The sequence below is a fragment of the Diadema setosum genome, chromosome 17, assembly GCF_964275005.1.
Source record: "Diadema setosum chromosome 17, eeDiaSeto1, whole genome shotgun sequence".
NCBI classification, from domain to species: Eukaryota; Metazoa; Echinodermata; class Echinoidea; order Diadematoida; family Diadematidae; genus Diadema; species Diadema setosum.
This window is the reverse complement of record NC_092701.1, coordinates 151,328-171,250: the sequence shown is the minus strand read 5'-3', so window position 1 is coordinate 171,250 and position 19,923 is coordinate 151,328. Positions and strand designations below refer to the sequence as shown.

At 37.6% G+C, this 19,923-nt stretch overlaps 1 protein-coding gene across 1 annotated transcript in view; it reads left to right on the top strand.

Annotated features, from left to right (window-relative positions):
* LOC140241081 (uncharacterized) overlaps positions 1-15,522 on the top strand; it is a 73,408-nt gene extending 57,886 nt beyond the window's left edge. Inside the window, exons 3-6 of the mRNA XM_072320848.1 lie at positions 2,024-2,176; positions 3,345-3,527; positions 13,248-13,430; positions 15,001-15,522. Coding sequence (XP_072176949.1) covers positions 2,024-2,176; positions 3,345-3,527; positions 13,248-13,430; positions 15,001-15,522 — 1,041 coding nt within the window. The remainder of the gene's footprint in view (positions 1-2,023; positions 2,177-3,344; positions 3,528-13,247; positions 13,431-15,000) is intronic.
* Positions 15,523-19,923: the final 4,401 nt, after the last annotated feature.

Genomic DNA, 19,923 nt, shown 5'->3' with positions numbered 1-19,923 from the left:
TGGGAAACGGAAACCGTCAACGGACGTAATCGTCCGCAGCATCCGTAACTGTCCGCAAATATCCGTAAGCGGACGAAAGTGTTGAGATACGTTAACTTGCGGTTACTTTCGGATTCTTACGGTGGACGTAAACGAACGCAAACGGACGGGAGGTAAAATTTCTTGCGGATGGTCTGCGTCCAGACTACGGATAGTTACGTTCAGTTACGGATAATTACGTTTGGTTACGGTTACTTGCGTAAGTCTGAATCCGTAGAATCCCTCTGCGAAATTTTGAACATTTCAAAATTTCGCAGGCTTGGCGCCGTCATTGTGCGTTTCTTTACGGATGAGTTACGGACAGATACGTTTACATACGTCCCTGCGGATGCCTGCGTCCACGCTGCGTCCCCCTGCGTTCACTCATCCGTATCTATCCGCGGCGGACGTAACCCATCGCAAAGCACTGTGTGACTGGGGCATAAGACAGTTCAAAATGTGATAACCTTGCTGTCATAATACACTGAGTTAGCAGAGATCGTAAGAGAAAACCAAATTGTCCATAATTATTCATAGCAATCTGTAACTATCCGTAACTATCCGAAAAATGCGCAACTCTCCGCAAGTGTTCAGAACTATTATGTGCCAATTCGTAAGAATATCCGCAAGTGGACGCAAGTATTCGCATCTGGTCATATCTGTCCGTATCGCCCGCATTTTTTGCCCGCATGTTTTGTACAAATTTCTGGTGACGGCAAAGGATCCGCTGGGGTCCGCGGCAAAAATGACTTTTTTGGACGTAACCGCGGACGCAGAGCATTATGTGACTGGGGCTTTAAGGCGTTCTTACAATCATCGTAAGAATTTAAGGCTTCTTGAATTGTCTCTCGACCCTACAAAATCTTGCGTAGTTCTTACAATGTTCGTACGACGTTCATACGGTCGTCTTATATACGAAGAGAGGGTTTCGTACGAAGTTAAAAAAAAAAAAAATCATGGACAAGACCATCGACCAGGCTACGAATTTACGAACGGTCTAAGAACGGTCTACGAACTCTGGATTCTTACGGACTTAAGAAGATCTTGCGAAATTGTCTAAAAAATCGTTCGTACGGCGTTCGTAGCAGTTCGTAAATGCATTTGTGACCGAGCCTTTACTCAAAGCATTCTTATGAAAAACGCACGAATTCTATGGTCATTGTATAACTGAAAATCATTTTGTTTCTCTAAAAGGTTTTTAGTTGTTCTTGCGAATTAAAGAGAGTTCGTACGAAAGAAGGCCGTAAGAATATGTGCCCCATCTACGAATCTCTACGAACTCCAAAAAAAAAAAAATGACTGTAAAAGGGGTATTAGGGTGAGAATGACGTGGTGTTGACGATGGTAGAATTATTTTATTCGATGTTGTGCGGATACTGAATGCTCTTTGTCCTCCTCGGACTTAACGATACATTCTAGGTGAATGTTGTATCTATCCAGTTGTTTATGAGAGAACGGGAATTGAGAAAAACGTTATTCGAAATGCCGAACTTAACGAGCTGACTCATTAACCACTGGGTTTTGCTCTCTCGCATTTTGCATTTGAATTCAAACTATTTTCTTGTATTCTGTCACTAGTGACTGGTCACATACTGTAACACAAGTTTGACGAATACACATGCTAGAATACTTAGGAAACCACACTATAGTGCTTTGAACCATTACAATAGTCGATATGAACCTCATGATTTCTTCACAACATGGCTATCTTTTTCTTTTGTAATGCATAAACACCCTGGAAGATATTTGTTATATATTATTTGGATTTATTGATTTTATTTTTTGTTTTTAGAAATGAGTTAGCATATCTGTGACGAGAAAAAAGCGTGGAGATATATTTCAACATGTATTCCAATCTTCGGTTATTACATCTCGATTGTGAAGACTGTATCGTGACGAATATTTTTTTTTTATTCACAAAAAAGATCGTGAATTCGTGATGACAGTATCTAATCTGTATTTTCCCTCAATATGTCACTTTATTATTATTATTTTTCTTTAATAGATTCAGAACCTGACCTTGTCAACTGAAGATTCTCAGTGTCATTCCTCAATGGAAGGAGACTTGACCAAATGGATTTCCAGTATGCCACGTCTTTCAAGCTTCCGGGTGAAATGTGGCTACTTTGAGTTCCAGGGTGGAAAGACTGATTCTACGGTACCAACCAGTCAGATATCTCTTGCTTTTGTTTCTGTATGTGACCGTGCACCGACGAATATAAAGTCGCACACACTGATTTTGCCTGAATATAAGTGAAATGGGTTAACCTAGCCGAACTTCACTTTTTCATATCTTCTAAAAGAGCGGGTCTTCTTTTACATTATGCTAAAATTTGGTATCATAAAACGGGCAGGAACGTGTGTTTTTTAGAAGTTTATCTCGAACATTTTTGGTAGAATAGTGTGATTAGGTGTGTCTTTAGAATCCCTGTTTCATTTCTGAAAAACCTTGTCCACACTCCTCAATTTCAACTCTAATAACTTTTGAAAGGATAGTGTTACTGCTTAGAAAATTGGTATTAATTATAGACAGAATGTGTTAATGAGGCATGGTTAATCTCAGTTTAATCTGACAATCTCTTCATTGTTGTTACTCTGGTAGTTAACTTCCAGTTTTTTGTCCCATTCATCGCACAGCCAGAACGGTTTGGTGTTAAAAGATTAAGCGCTTGAATAGACACTGCACTTCAGTAGGATCCTCTCTTCTCAGTTTACACTTTTCCTGAGTTTGTGCGTTCTTTCCAATATTTAGATAGGTTAGGAGAGTCCATTTGATTTGAGTTATACATCATTTTAAAGCTTAAAGTCTTTTCTTTTAGAATATGGTCTTACATGATCTGGGCGCAATTAAAAAGGTTTGAATATTGGGATCATGAACGTTGGTTAAAGAGGCAATATATACCTTCATTAATCCTTAACGAAATTGTGGGAATAATCTTACAGCATTATTGTTGTATTTATATTAACACAGACTTCATACCTTCTGCTTTAGTTGTTTGGCATATGATGTCCAGTATTTAACTATCTAAACTTATTTGAATTCTCTGCCAATGTGGCTTTTAAGTAGCTTAATTAAAAGAAAATGACTACGAGCCTAAGAAAAGGAACTCTCACACAATTTATGAACTACGACCGTCAGAGAGTTAAAGGGAGTGATTGCTTTAACTTATATACCGCTGGCTTTAATTTCAAGAATATGAAAGGCGCGTTCTATTTTCTTCATTTGTATTGCACCCATATGTTAAAAAATACTTTGTTATTCCTTATTTACATGATGTTGTTATTTCTGATGACATGTTTTGCTTTATTTCTCTGCGCTTCTACAGATTTCCGAGCTGACGTTGCATTTTCAGAGCAGTGACAAGGATTCTGAATATCACTCCTCGATGGGAGGAGACTTGGCCCGATGGGTGTGTACATTGCCACGCCTTTGGACATTCAATCTGACATGCGATCTCTGGCCTGAAAAGTTTTTCTCAACAGCCGCTGACTCAGCATCATCATGTCAGGTATAATCAACAAGAAGTATGCATAATTTATATTTTCCATGCCTTTGATCCTTATTTCATTCATATTTTTTTTCTCGTCACTCTTTAGATTTTTGATCAATCAGAATATTATTTGTACGGTCATTCAAGAGAGACCTCAAATAAAAGCAAACAGGAAAGCAAAAATATTAAATATTCAAAGCTTGTTAGAGTTGGAATAATGTAGCGGAAGAGTGAACATTGCATGCATGCAATGTTTACGATGACAGGGTTATCTCATACGGTGTTGATATTATTATACTTCATACCCATCGTCCTCCACGGACGTAACCTTCCTGTTTATGTAAAATGTCCTTGCTCTTGCTGCATACACTGGTATAGATGATGTCAAAGTTTGCCGAGTACCGTAAGTGCATCTTAACTCTCAAGAAAAGAAGATGAAACTGTCAAACAGAAGGAAGGGAGACGACAGACGGTGAGTTGGCTCAGTCGGTAGCGCGTCTGCCTCACGATCACGCGGTCCGGGTTCGAACCCGAGTCTGGACTGAGCAATGTGGTGTAAACATACCGTCCCCTCTAGCAAGAGGCAAAACACTCTGTCCCTCGGATAGGACATAAAATGGAGGTCCCGTGTATGAGAGAGTCACAGCTCATGCACGTAAAAGATCCCGCTTCATTCATTCATCGCAAAGAGCAGGGTGTCTAACCCGGTGAAGTGGTCCCACCCCACATCCAACTGGACCCCATGGAAGACCAGCTTAGTGTAGCTGAATATGGGCTATCCAGCCATCTTCACAGATGGAAAATGAACAACAACAACAACAACAACAACAGACAGGGAAAGACGAATAACAAGCGACAATAATCTTTAGAAATGCATAAAATTAAATTAATGACTCGATTGACAGTCTGCTTTTATAACACAAATTATGTGTATTCTTAGATTAGTGATTTTCAAACACTTCATCAAAATGTTAACGAATTCACTGTTAACTATAAGCACAGAAAAGAATGTGGCCACATTAATCACCGGACTGCAGTGCCTCGAACGATTCAATAATTCGTCTATTTTTGTCATTGCAAAGTGTACTGACTGCCTGAGAATAAAGTACGCTCGATAGGTATTGAATTGAATTATGACTTGTGTCATTAGACTTGTTGGTGATAGTAATTCATAGACAAATAATCCTCAGCTTACTGCAATCAAACACTGTTATGGTTCCCCTCACCCCATGAGTACAACGCTCTATGCGTAGAAAATTTGTTAATCCCCCATGGTTATTCAAATATTTTGATTTGATTTGATTTATTTCTGCTTAATTCCGTTACATCAAATATGATTATGTACACGACATTTATGACAAACAGTTTATCGACACATAGTTTTCACAATGTAACAACACTTTCAGAACTTCACTATTGATTATCACACGAGCTGAGAAAAAAAAAGAAGGCCCGCTTGGTTTTTATCCCATATGTATCCAAAAATAGTGACAGCAAATCGTACTACATGATCCCGAGAAAACTTGTTTTTGTTTCTTATTATTATCCTATGTGAAAAAAGTACCTGGGCCCTGTTTCATAGAGCTGTTCCTAAAGTTACGAAAAACTTACGAGCGACTGGTGTTATCTTCTGATGTGCTATACCTATCGGAATTTACATAATTCAGCACAAGAACTGATCACCAGTCGCTCGCTAGTCGTTCGTAACTTAACGAATAACTTTATGAAACAACCCCAGGAATTATGGTTCATGTCGATGAGATTCGACAAACCTTTCATTAATGACTTTGTGGATTTATGATCTGGGCGCAATTAAAAAGGTTTGAACATTTGGATCATGAAATTTGGTTGAATGAGCGATATTTACCTTCATTAATGCTTAACGAGATTTTGAGAATAATCATGCAGTATTGTTGTTGTACAATGTATTTATATTTTCACAGTTTGGTTCGTACCTTCTGCTCTTGCTGATTGGCATATGATGGAGAGTAATTAACTATCTAAACTAATTTGAATTCTCTGACAATGCGGCTTTTTAGTAGCCTTAATTCAAAATATGACTACGAGACTAACAGAATTAACAGTCACAAAATTTATAAACTACAAACGGCAGAGAGTTGAAGAGAGTGATTGTTTTATCTCATATGCCGAAGGATGGAAGGCGCGTTCTATTTTGTTTCATTTGTATTGCATCCATATGTTGAAATAAAACTTCTTTGTTATTCCTTATTTACATGATATTGTTGTTTCTGATGACATGTTTTGCTTTATTTTTCTGTTTTTGTACAGATTTGCTATCTGACGTTGCATTTTCAGAGCAGTGACAAAAATTTTAAATATCACTCCTCGATGGGAGGAGACATGGCTCGATGGATGTGTACATTGAAACACCTTTTGACATTCAGTCTGACGTGCGATTTCTGGCCTGAAACAATCTTCTCAACAGCCGCTGACACAGCATCATCATGTCCGGTATAATCAACATGAAGTGTGCATAATTCAAATTTTCCATGCCTATGAACCTTATTTGATTCATTTTTTTTTTCTCGTCACTCTTAACACTTTTGATCACGTTATGTAAAATCTGAATATTATTTGTACGGTCATTCAAGGTAGAGCTCAAGTAAAAGCAAACAGAAGAGCAAAAAAATATTCGTTAGTTAAATGCTTCTTAGAATTGGAATAATGTGCGGGAAGAGTGAACATCGCGTGTATGCAGTGTTTTCGATGACAGGGTAACTTCATGGTATTTTGACAATACAATGGATATACTTTATACCCATCGTCCTCCATTGACTTAATCTTTCTTTTTATGTAAACGTCCTTGCTCTTGTTGTATACACTGGTATGGATGATATGTCAGAGTTTGCCGACTACCGTAATTAGTCTTAACTCTCAAGAAAAGAAGATGAAACTGTCAAAGTGAAGGAAGGGAGACACAAACTATGTGTATTCATAAATAAGTGATTGGTCATTTACTTCATCAGAATGTCAACGAATATTCACCGTTTTACAAAAAGCACAGAAAAGAATGTGGCTACATTAATCACCGGACTGCAGTGCCTCGAACAATTCAAAAAATCGTCTATTTTTGTCATTGCAAAGTGTACTGACTGCCTGAGAATAAAGCAGTCTCGATAGGTATTGAATCGAATCATGACTTGTGTCATTAGACTTGTTGGTGATAGTAATTAATTGACAAATAATCCTCAGCTTCCTGCAATCAAACACTGTTATGGTTCCCCTCACCCCATGAGTACAACGCTCTTTGCGAAGAAAATTTGTTAATCCCCGAAGGTCATTCAAATATTTTGATTTGATTTGATTTATTTCTGCTTAATTCCCTTACATCAAATATGATTATGTACACGATATTTATGACAAACGGTTTAACGACACATAGTTTTCACAATGTAACAACACTATAAGAACTTAACTATTGAAAGCATTACAGGCCTTGACGATCACGGAATCTTTTGAAGATTTAAAATCACACGAGCTGCGACAAAAAAGAAGGCCCGCTTGGTTTTTATCCCATATATATCCAAAAATAGTGACAGCAAATCGTACTACATGATCCCGATATAACTTGTTGTTGTTTGTTATTATTATCGTATGTGAAAACAATACCTGGGCCCTGTTTCATAGAGCTGTTCGTAAAGTTACGAAAAACTTACGAGCGACTGGTGATATCTTCTGATGTGCTATACCTATCAGAATTACATAATTCAGCACAAGAACTGATCACCAGTCGCTCGCTAGTCGTTCGTAACTTAACGAACAACTTTATGAAACAACCCCAGGAATTATGGTTCTTGTCGATGAGATTCGACAAACCTTTCATTAATGACATTGTGGATTTATGATCTGGGCGCAATTAAAAAGGTTTGAACATTGGGATCATGAAATTTGGTTATTGAGCAATCTTTACCTTCATTAATGCTTAACGAGATTTTAAGAATAATCATACAGTATTATTGCTGTACAATGTATTTATATTTTCACAGACTTTGTTCGTACCTTCTGCTCTTGTTGATTGGCATATGATGGAGAGTAAATAACTATCTAACCTAATTTGAATTCTCTGACAATGCGGCTTTTAATTAGCCTTAATTCAAAATATGACTACGAGACTAACAAAATTAACAGCCACAAAATGTATAAACTACAAACGGCACAGAGTTGAAGAGAGTGATTGTTTTATCTCATATGCCGATGGATGGAAGGCGCGTTCTATTTTGTTTCATTTGTATTGCATCCATATGTTGAAATAAAACTTCTTTGTTATTCCTTATTTACATGATATTGTTGTTTCTGATGACAGGTTTTGCTTTATTTCTCTGCGTTTCTACAGATTTACGATCTGACGTTGCATTTTCAGAACAGTGACAAAGATTGTAAATATCACTCCTCGATGGGAGGAGACATGGCCCGATGGGTGTGTACATTGCCACGCCTTTGGTTGTTCAGTCTGACATGCGATTTCTGGCCTGAAAAGTTCTTCTCAACAGCCGCTTACTTAGCATCATCATGTCAGGTATGATCCACAAGAAGTATGCATAATTCAAATTTTCCATGCGTATGATCCGTATTTGATTCATTTTTTTTTCTCACTACTCTTAAGACTTTTTATCACAATATTTACAATCAGAATATTATTTGTACGGTCATTCAAGATATACCTCAAGTAAAAGCAAACAGAAAGGCAAAAAATTTTCGTTACTTAAATGCTTCTTACAATTGGAATAATGTGCGGGAAGAGTGAACATCGCATGTATGCAGTGTTTTCGATGACATGGTTACTTCATGGTAATTTGACAATACAATGAATATACTTTATACCCATCGTCCTCCATTGACTTAATCTTTCTTTTTATGTAAACGTCCTTGCTCTTACTGTATACACTGGTATGGATAATATGTCAGAGTTTGCCGACTACCGTAATTCGTCTTAACTCTCAAGAAAAGAAGATGAAACTGTCAAAGAGAAGGAAGGGAGACGACAGACGGGGAAAGACGAATAACAAGCGACAATAATCTTGAGAAATGCACAAGTTAGATTACAGACTCAATTGACTGGGTTCTGGTCATTCGTAGTCTGTTTTTTTTTTTAACACAAATTATTTGTGTTCATGAATAAGTGATTGGTCATTTACTTCATTATAGAATGTTAACGAATATTCACCGTTTACAAAAAGCACAGAAAAGAATGTGGCTACATTAATCACCGGACTGCAGTGCCTCGAACGATTCAAAAATTCGTCTATTTTTGTCATTGCAAAGTGTACTGACTGCCTGAGAATAAAGCACGCTCGATAGGTATTGAATTGAATAATGACTTGTGTCATTAGACTTGTTGGTGATAGTAATTCATTGACAAATAATCCTCAACTTACTGCAATCAAACACTGTTATGGTTCCCCTCACCCCATGAGCACAACGCTCTTTGCGTAGAAAATGTGTTAATTCCCTACGGTTATTCAAATATTTTGATTTGATTTGATTTATTTCTGCTTAATTCCGTTGCATCAAATATGATTTTGTACACGACATTTATGATAAACAATTTATCGACACATAGTTTTCACAATGTAACAACACTATCAGAACTTCACTATTGAAAGCGTTTCAGGTCTTGACGATCACGGGATCCTTTGAAGATTTAAAATCACACGAGCTGCGACAAAAAAAAAAAGAAGGCCCGCTTGGTTTTTATCCCATAGTATGTATCCAAAAATAGTGACAGCAATTCGTACTACATGATCCCGAGAAAACTTGTTTTTGTTTGTTATCATTATCCTATGTGAAAACAGTACCTGGGCCCTGTTTCATAGAGCTGTTCGTAAAGTTACGAAAAACTTACGAGCGACTGGTGATATCTTCTGATGTGCTATACCTATCAGAATTTACATAATTCAGCACAAGAACTGATCACCAGTCGCTCGCTAGTCGTTCGTAACTTAACGAACAACTTTCTGAAACAACTCCAGGAATTATGGTTCATGTCGATGAGATTCGACAAACCTTTCATTAATAACATTGTGGATTTATGATCTGGGCGCAATTAAAAGGTTTGAACATTGGGATCATGAAATTTGGTTAAATCAGCAATATTTACCTTCATTAATGCTTAACGAGATTTTGAGAATAATCATGCAGTATTGTTGCTGCAGGATGTATTTATATTTTCACAGACTTTGTTCGTACCTTCTGCTCTTGTTGATTGGCATATGATGGAGAGTAATAACTATCTAAACTGATTTGAATTCTCTGACAATGCGGCTTTTAAGTAGCCTTAATTCAAAATATGACTACGAGACTAACAAAATTAACAGCCACAAAATTTATAAACTGCAAACGGCAGAGAGTTGAAGAGAGTGATTGTTTTATCTCATATGCCGATGGATGGAAGGCGCGTTCTATTTTGTTTCATTTGTATTGCATCCATATGTTGAAATAAAACTTCTTTGTTATTCCTTATTTACATGATATTGTAACAAAGTGATGTCATGATAGTGCGTGTACGCACGTTCTCTTAGAGTATATGGGTACGGACGGGGCGTGCGTTTACACGCGCGCGGTACGAACAAGAGTCTGTACGGCAATTGACAAATAGCAGTTGCGTTCTAGCCACGGCCGGGTAAGGACGGTGTTTGGGTCGTCCGTATACAAGCAGTTGGTGAGATTGCAAAGGGCTGTGGGCCACCCCGCGAGATACTTTCCTATGTGTTATTCGCCCATCTCCGAAAATAAAGGCAAGTAAAGTGCTTGTGCCATATACAATTCAATTATCGCGACAATAACCGGTGTGTTTATTTGTGATATCTTTTACGTACGAATGCGGTGATGTATGAGAGAGAGTTGAATTCTTCAAGTATGCCAAGACAGGAGAGTCCCGACCTCGATCACAACGGTCCCGGTTGTGTTACAATATTGTTGTTTCTGATGACATGTTTTGCTTTATTTTTCTGTGTTTCTACAGATTTGGAATCTGACGTTGCATTTTCAGAGCAGTGAGAAAGAATGTAAATATCACTCCTCGATGGGAGGAGACTTGGCCCGATGGGTGTGTACATTGCCACTTCTTTCGAACTTCACTCTGACATGCGATTTCTGGCCTGAAAAGTTCTTCTCAACAGCCGCTAACTTAGCATCATGTCAGGTATAATCAACAAGAAGTATGCTTAATTTAAATTTTCCATGCCTATGATCCGTATTTGATTCATCTGAATATTATTTGTACGGTCATTCAAGATAGACCTCAAGCAAAAGCAAAAACAGAAAATTAAAAGTTTTCGATAGGTAAATGCTTGTTAGAGTTTGAATAATGAAGCGGAAGAGTGAGCATCGCATATATGCAGTGTTTACGATGACAGGGTTATGTCATGGTGTGTTGATATACTTCATACCCACCGTCTTCCACTGACTTTACCTTCCTTTTTATGTTTTTTTTTTTCTCACACAAATAATGTGTATTCTTAAATTAATGATTGATCATATACTTCATCAAAATGTTACCACTCCAATGTACATTTTTCTGGTTTCGAAAAATGTATTTGTGATTGAAAGCCGAATAAATAATGATAATAATAATGATGATAACAAATTCACTGTTAACTATAAGCAAAGAAAAGAATATGGCTACATTAATCACTGGACTGCAGTGCCTCGAACGGTTCAATAATTCGTCAATTTTTAGTCATTGGAAAGTGTACTGATTGCCTGAAAACAAAGCACGTTCGATAGGTATTGAATTGACTTGTTGATGATAGTAATGCATTGAAAAATAATCCTCAGCCTACTGCAATCAAACACTGTTGTTGACCCCTCTGAAAACCAGCCTTTTACTGACGAGAGTGTTCCAACCCGTGAGTGGAAAATAAAAATTGGATTGAAAATTGAATTGTTACGGGTTCCCCCCCCCCCCATGAGCACAACGCTTTTTGCAGAGAACATCGAGAGATAATATCCCACGCTTATTCAAATATTTTCACAATGTAACAACACTTGCAAGACTTCACTATTAAGAGCTTTACAGATATTGATGATCTCGGAATTCTTTGAAGATTTAAAATCACACGAGCTGTAAGAAAGAGACGGTCCGCTTGGTTTTTAACCAAAAATAGTAACAGTAATCTTGTACTCAAAAACATGATCCCGAGATAACTTGTTGTTGTTTGTTATCATTATCGTTCGTGAAAACAATACCTGGGCCCTGTTTCATAAAGCCGTTCGTAAAGTAACGAACAACTTACGAGACTGGTGATCAGTTCTGATGTGCTATACTTATCAAACATTTTCTTATATTCAACACAAAAACTGATCACCAGTCGCTCGTAAGTCGTTCGTAACTTTACGAATAGCTTTGTGAAACAACCCCAGGATTCTTGTTTCAGGATGTGGTGAAAACATGTTGTTTTTTTATGCAGTAATATATATATATATATATATATATATATATATATATATATATATATATATATATATATATATACATGCCTATTCTTTTACATCATTTCGTTTTTCAAGAGGGTTCGGACCTGTTATGCTCATAGATCAATTTCGAATTCATCTGCTTATGTGTACAATGGCATTCGACAAACCTATCATTAATGACGTTGTGGATTTATGATGTGGGCGTAATTATAAAGGTTTTAAAACTGGGATCGTGAACGTTGGCTAAATGAACAATATTTACCTTCATTATAATCCTTTACAAAATTGAAGAACTAATCTTACCGCATTATAATTCTATTTTTACATCTCTATTCACCATTTCCAGAATGTTGCAGAATGCGTGCGCTCTTTCCAGTATTTAGATAGGTTAGGGGAGTCTATTTGAATGGGGTTATACGTCCTTTTAAAGTTTAGAGTCCACTCTTTCAGAATCTGCCCTTACTGAAAATCACTGTCTGCCAACTTTTTTTGTTGGTTTTGTGGTGCAAGGTCATATATAGGCTTTATGTTATTGAAAAACATGTCTGTCACAGCAAAGCACCTCCCTCTGTTTTCAGAGCGACGAGAATCTGCCATTGCCTCGGTCATGAAACATGACTAATACTAACACCCATCTCGCGAATGAGTTGGCTGCACTAAATCTGTACGTAGGGAGCGTATAAGACATCCCCACAGACTTTCTTCGTACCTTCTGCCTTTGTTCATTTGCATAATTATCGACAATCTTTGTTATGTGAAATTATTTCAATTTTCTACCAATACGGCAATTAGGGAGCGTTAATTCAAAATATGACGTCGAACCTAAGAAAGAGGAATATTTAAGAACTACAGACCTGTACGAACGGCAGAGATTTGAAGAGAGTGATTGCTTTATCTCATATTATGCCGATGGCTTTAATTTCGCGAATATATTTGAAGCACTTTCTATTTTCTTCATTTGGATTATTCCCAAATGTTTAGATAAAACAATCTAAACTTAGGCCTATTTGAATTCTCTGCTAATGTGGCTTTTTAAGTAGCGTTAATTAAAAAAAAAATGACTACGAATCTAAGCAAAGGAACTCTCACACAATTTATGAACTACGACCGTCAGAGAGTTAAAGGGAGTGATTGCTTTAACTTATATACCGCTGGCTTTAATTTCAAGAATATGGAAGACGCGTTCTATTTTCTTCATTTGTATTGCACTCTTATGTTTAAAAAATACTTTGTTATTCCCTATTTACATAATGTTTTTATTTCTGAGGACATGTTTTGCTTTATTCCTCTGCGCTTCTACAGATTTCCGGGCTGACGTTGCATTTTCAGAGCAGTGACAAGGATTCTGAATATCACTCCTCGATGGGAGGAGACTTGGCCCGATTGGTGTGTACATTGCCACGCCTTTGGACATTCAATCTGACATGCGATTTCTGGCCTGAAAAGTTCTTCTCAACAGCCGCTGACTCAGCATCATCATGTCAGGTATAATCAAAAAGAAGTATGCATAATTCATAAACCTACGAGCGACTGGTGGTATCTTCTGATGTGCTATACCTATCAGAAATTACAGCACAAGAACTGATCACCAGTCGCTTGCTAGTCGTTCGTAACTTTACGAACAGTTTATGAAACCCCCCAGAAATTATGTCTCAGAATATGTAAACAAAAACAAAACAAAACACAAGAAAACAAACAAAAAAAGAACCCGTATTATTTTGTCATGACGTTGTTTTGTGTTATATTTCATTTCATCATTTCGTTTTTTGTTGGTTAGGGGTTCGGAGCTGATATGGTCATAGAACAATTTCGAATTCATCTGCTTATGTAACCGATGGGGTTCGACAAACCTTTCATAAATGACATTGTGGATTTATGATCTTGACGCAATTAAAAGGTTTGAATATTGGGATCATGAACTTTGGTTAAATGAACAATATTTACCTCCATTAGTTCTCAACAAAATTGTAGGAATAATCTTACAGCGGTATTGTTGTATTCATAATATACACAAACTTTGTTCGTACCTTCTGCAGTTTGTTGATTGGCATATGATGGAACGCATTTAACTATCTAAACTTATTCACATTCTCTGCCAATGCGGCTTTTAAGTAGCTTTAATTCAAAACATAACTACGAGCCTAAGAAAAAGGAACTCTCACAAGATTTATGAACGACGAACGGCTGAGAGTTGAAGGGAGTGATTGGTTTATCTCATATACCGATGGCTTTAATTTCACGAATATGGAAGGCGCGTTCTATCTTCTTCATTTGTATTGCATCCCTATGTTTAAATAAAACTACCTAGTTATTCCTTATTTACATGATATTGTTATTTCTGATGACATGTTTTGCTTTATTTGTCTGCGTTTGTACAGATTCGCAATCTGGCGTTGCATTTTCAGAGCAGTGACAAACATTGTAAATATCACTCCTCGATGGGAGGAGACTTGGCCCGATGGGTGTGCACATTGCCACGCCTTACTGACTCTAATGAGTGCGTTCTGCTTTCTCGCAGTCTGTTTTAACACAATCCAGTTTTGTCTTATTACCATATTAGTGATTGTTCATATATTCCTCTAGAAAGTTAACGAATTCACTGTTCACCTCAAGGGCAGAAAAGGATGATACGATAAAGTCTACTATATACTTCGTGTGGCATTTAACACTTCAACTCTTGTTTGTGATTCTTGTCGTTATGATGGAATACATAACGTGTTTTGGTTGAGTGTTTCATATATCCACAGAGATATATGTTTTGACATTGTGTGTGTTTTTATTTCTACGCCATCTTGTCTTGGAACAATGTCTAAGATATCGAAGCCTACGGTCCAACAAATAGAGCAGATTGCTCGTGACGTAGTCAAAAAATCTTTTCAGAGCAAGGCTTTCGTAGAGGCAATTGAGTCAGCGGTTTGTAAGGCCATTGAAAAGAAGCTTGGAGAGTTCGTTGATCCACTTGAAAATACCGAGGGGTAGATAATAGATTTGGAGTCCAAGCTCGATTAGAGGACAAAGGAGGTGTCTTCTCTCACAAAAAAATCTTGAAACACAGGCTTCTGTCGTCAACAAACTGCAGGACAATCTGAACACTTTGGAACAATACTCCAGACGCAATTGCTTGATGGTATTTAAGGTACCGGAATCAAAGTCGGAGAACACAACCGAGGTAGTCCGCGACATATTTTCCCGACACCTGGGCATTCAACACCTGGGCATTCAATTGAAGGCTGATGACATCGACAGGTCGCACCGTATCCAACCGCGACAAGGGCTGGAAAAAAGCGGAGGCAACAATCGTCGCAAGACACCTACGAGACCGATCATGGTGAAGTTTATAACGTACCTGACACGCAGCCAGGTCATGCCAAAGCGACGACGTTTGAAAGGGACAGGGATCGGAATCGACGAAAACCTCACGAAGCAAAACTCCCAACTTCTCCAATCTCCGAAAAGGGTACAACGAGTCAAAGCCGCGTGGTCGTCAGACGGTCGCATCCTAGCGTTGGTCCCAACTACGAATGATGGAACAATGATACGACAAGTTCATGACAAGGAAGACCTAAATAGACTCTGAGACCCCCCTTTTTTCTGTAAAGCAGTTTTATAGCAGTAAAAAAAAAGAAGCTCCCTTTGTTATTTTTTATGGGACCCAAGTACCCATGTGTTGGTTGTCAAAAAATCTGTTCGAAGTAATCAAAAAGGAATTCAGCGTACACGATGCTCTCAGTGGCTACACATAAAATGTGCTGGTATATATGTGTTAAAGATTATGATAATCCAGATGTTGAGTTCTGAAACTGGAAATGTTTAAAGTGTATACTTACCAACTTCCGTTGAACACTTCAGTAGAAGAGCAGAGTATCAATGATGAACTATCTGATAATGATGGATTGTCTGATAATTATGAAAATGGAATGATTCATTCTCCAATGAAAAATTCATTGCATTTTGCAGAACTGAAGGGCAAAAGTGTCAAGATTTTACAAGTGAATATCCGTAGCTTACTACGAAACTTAAGTGAGATAAGGTTACTTATTACTCGAAAATTATGTGGAAGTCTTAGCTCTAAATGAAACATGGTTAGATGATTCTATCTCTGATAATGAGCTCAAAGTTGAAGGCTATAATCCGATTCGCAAAGACGCAAATAGAAATGGAGGTGGCGTTGCAGTGTATATACGAGACAATAATGAATTGCTAAATCATCCATAAATAGCAAACCTTGAAGTAATACCAATTGACATAAGATTTGATTATGAAAAGGCAATTACATCTGTTACATGGTATAGACCGCCAAACATTGGAAATGATACATTTGATTTGTATGAACAATTTCTGACTTTTCCGTTGATTCTTTCAGTACTGATATTAATATCATGGGGGACTTAAACTGCGATCTATCAAGAACGCCACCGTCAATACAAACTGGAATGTTAAAACAAATTCATGATATTTTTGCATTACATGAGATCAATGTTACGGAACCTTCACGAATAACGCGTAACTAAATGAGTCTGATAGATCATATCCTTACAAACAACCCAGAGATGATTAGTACGTATGGTGTCATTCATAATGGTCTGAGCGACCACTCAATGTCTTATTTGTTATGGAGATGCAAAACTACTAAACATAACCCGCGTACGATAATATACAGAAAAATGACAAATGTAGATACTGAATATTGTATTTGGATGATTTAAGAAACCGAAACTGCAGTATTGTAGAAGACACTTCAGGCATTGATGATGCTGTTAAAGTGTGGGAAGAGCTTTTCCTTGAGGTACTGAATAAACACTTGCTAGCGAGAAAGACACGTGTCAGGAATGAATACTCACCCTGGATGACTAAGGAGATTACTGTATAAGAAAAAGAGATAAGTTAAAAGGAAAAGCTAAAAAGGTACATATGCGTATTTTTGATGGAAATGATGAAAATCATAAACATATTTTAGAAGCTAATTATGATGAATTATGGGAAGAATACAAGACAAGAAACAAAGCTCCTTCTCTGATTTCGAAATCGAAAACAAGAATTACTATAGAAAATATTGGTGTAAGTCTAGCATCACAATTTCCTCATGTACAACGATGTATTGTAAATGAAGTTTCAGCACAATCAAGATTGACTCTGCATGTGGTTAATGAGGAAGAGGTATTTAAAGCCATCAAAGGACTCAAAGCGAAAAAGTCAGCTGGTCTAGATGGTCTATCAGTTAAAATTGTACAATTATCTGGATCTGGCATAGTGCATTCACTTACATGTACTTACCTTATTAATCGGTCACTGTTAGAGGGCATCGTGCCTCATCGGTGGAAATGTGAAAAAAATGATACCAGTTTTTAAATCTGGAGACAAATCCCTGCCTAACAATTACAGGCCGATTTCAATTCTTTCACCTCTCTCAAAGGTTCTGGAAAAGATCGTCTAGTCACAACTGTCTCTCTACTTAAAACAGAATAGCATATTGAACCAAGAACAATCTGGATTTAGGTCAAGACACTCAACTGTCACATCATTGTTAAAGGTCACGGATGACTGGTATCGGACCATATATGACGGCTGCTATGTCAGTGCAGTCTTTATTGACCTACGTAAAGCGCTTGAAAAATAGGGGTGTCGAAGGAAAGTTTAAAATGGTTCGAAAGTTATTTGAAGAGACCACATATTTGCACTCAGATATACTCGTCGAGATCACGATTACAAGTCAATCACGGCGTGCCTCAGGGCTCAATTCTCGGGCCATTGCTGTTTATCATTTATATCAATGATTTGGTTTACTATATTGAACGATCTAAAGTAAATTTGAATGCAGATATTGTGTTGTATTGCTCGGGAAAAGGTGTAAATGAAATAGAGTGTGTATTGAATTCTGAGCTACAAAACATAATATTTGTCAATGTACGTCGGTGTGCTTTGACTGACAGGAGAGGATATACATGGGCATTGTGGCTACAAAATCCAGATTATATTGATGCTGCGGACATTGAAAGTTATCATGTAGCAGTGTATTACAGAGTACTTCCAGGAAAACTTTTGAGTGCGCCTTTCAGCAAATATGACTCGAATCTTGGGTGAATACGTGCAGATGTCTGAGAAGGAGGACCTCTCTTCATGGCTGTTGTAAGTACCTTAGTCCAATCCCTTCCATTCCGATGAGGGATTTTCAACATTTTAGAGTGCAGACCATTTTCATAAAGGGCAGTACCCTTCATGCTGAAAGCTTTCTGAGTCTGCACGAACAACGGACGCGGAACCACACCTGTTAGTATCTTATGTTCAGCACAACAACCTCTCCAGTGAATGCCGGAGTGAATTCCTAAACTCCATGTTCGTTGATCCAATACGTGTACATCGGTCACACCTGATCAGTACATAGCAATGGCCTCTGTTCCACCCTCAACCAGATCAAAGACAAAGGAGGGGAGAGAAGTTACGCAATCGCCCCTGATTCAGGATATCATGAAAGACCTCCTCACAAATAAACAGTTCCTCTCGGTCATCGAGGAATCTGTAAATAGACGACTGACAGAGCTCGAGGAAGAGATAGAGAAACAAAAGGGTGACATACATGATCTTCAAGCTGCAAGTGAGAAAAAGGACATGGAGATCGCACGTCTGAAAGAGAGACTGGAGAGACAAGAACATAACCTCCAGAAGGTCAACAATTCTCTGAACGAACAAGAGCAATACTCCAGGCGCACCTGTTTACGTCTGTTTGGCTACCCTGAGAAAAGAGGAGAAAACACAGATGAGATCATTGTCGGGCTGGCAAAGGACGTCTTGAAAGTGGATCTGCGGGAGTCAGACATCGAGAGAAGTCATCGCGTAGGGACACGGAAAATGCGAAAGGACTGCACAGAATCTCCGCGGGGAATTATAGTGAAATTCAAGGCATACAGGAAGAGACAGGAGATGATTGCCCACCGTAGGAACCCGAAGGGAAAAAAAGATGGTTTTGGTCGAGGATCTGACGCAAAAGAATCAGGAACTGTTGAACTCTGCAAGATCGAACAAGTATGTTGAAAATGCCTGGAGCAAGGATGGTCGGATAATTGTGCTGTTGAAAGGAAATAAGAAGGTGACAAAAGTGATCCACAATGAAAAAGAAATAAAGTCACTGTAATTTATGATATATATGTTTAACATGTTTTGTGACAAGTGATACATGTACTGTACAACCTATTTTATAGTCACCTAGCAGTTATACACTTCCTTGGAAGGACATCTGACCCTGAATAGTAGTGCTTTGCGTGATTGTATGATATTTCCTTTTCCCTAATGTTTGCACACTGACTGGTTTCAGACGCATTGTCTTTATATGCCTCTTCTGTTTGAGTGTCTTCATCTATACATCACTTGTATTACCTTATTTGTGTGTTGTTGTTGTGTTTTTTTTCCGCATGTATACAGATTAAGTCCCGGGATATGTGTTTGATTTGTTTGATGTCAACGTCAACCCATCGTCACTTATGTGTAACTTGTAGAAGGCAAATTTCTGGTGATCATAATCAAGAATATATAAACTGAAGGGGTCGGTGCATTATAGTGCTAACCCACACAATGTTCATTTTGAGATAATCGCTTTTGAAAGTTTGAAAAAATCTATAAATCAGGTTAATGACTCGAGAAGGCCAATTTGTTCGTTTATAAACCTTTACATACTCCAGATTGAATAGTGTCTTGAAGAAATTTACTACACTGATATTTTGGTGGATTCAAGAGGATTTTTCAAGACACATTTTGAATTTGTGGCTTAGCACTTTATTGCAGCCAAATCCGTCGTGTATACAAATACTCTTTATTTTTTGAAAACTCACAAAATATCAATATCTCACCACTAAAAATGGAAAATTAATGTAATATTTGGGTTTCCCTCCTTTGTGACGTGAAATTAAAATAAGATATACTTGTTTTTAACTGTCTGTATTGTATAATCTGTGTGAATTATGAAGACAAACTTTGAATATATTTC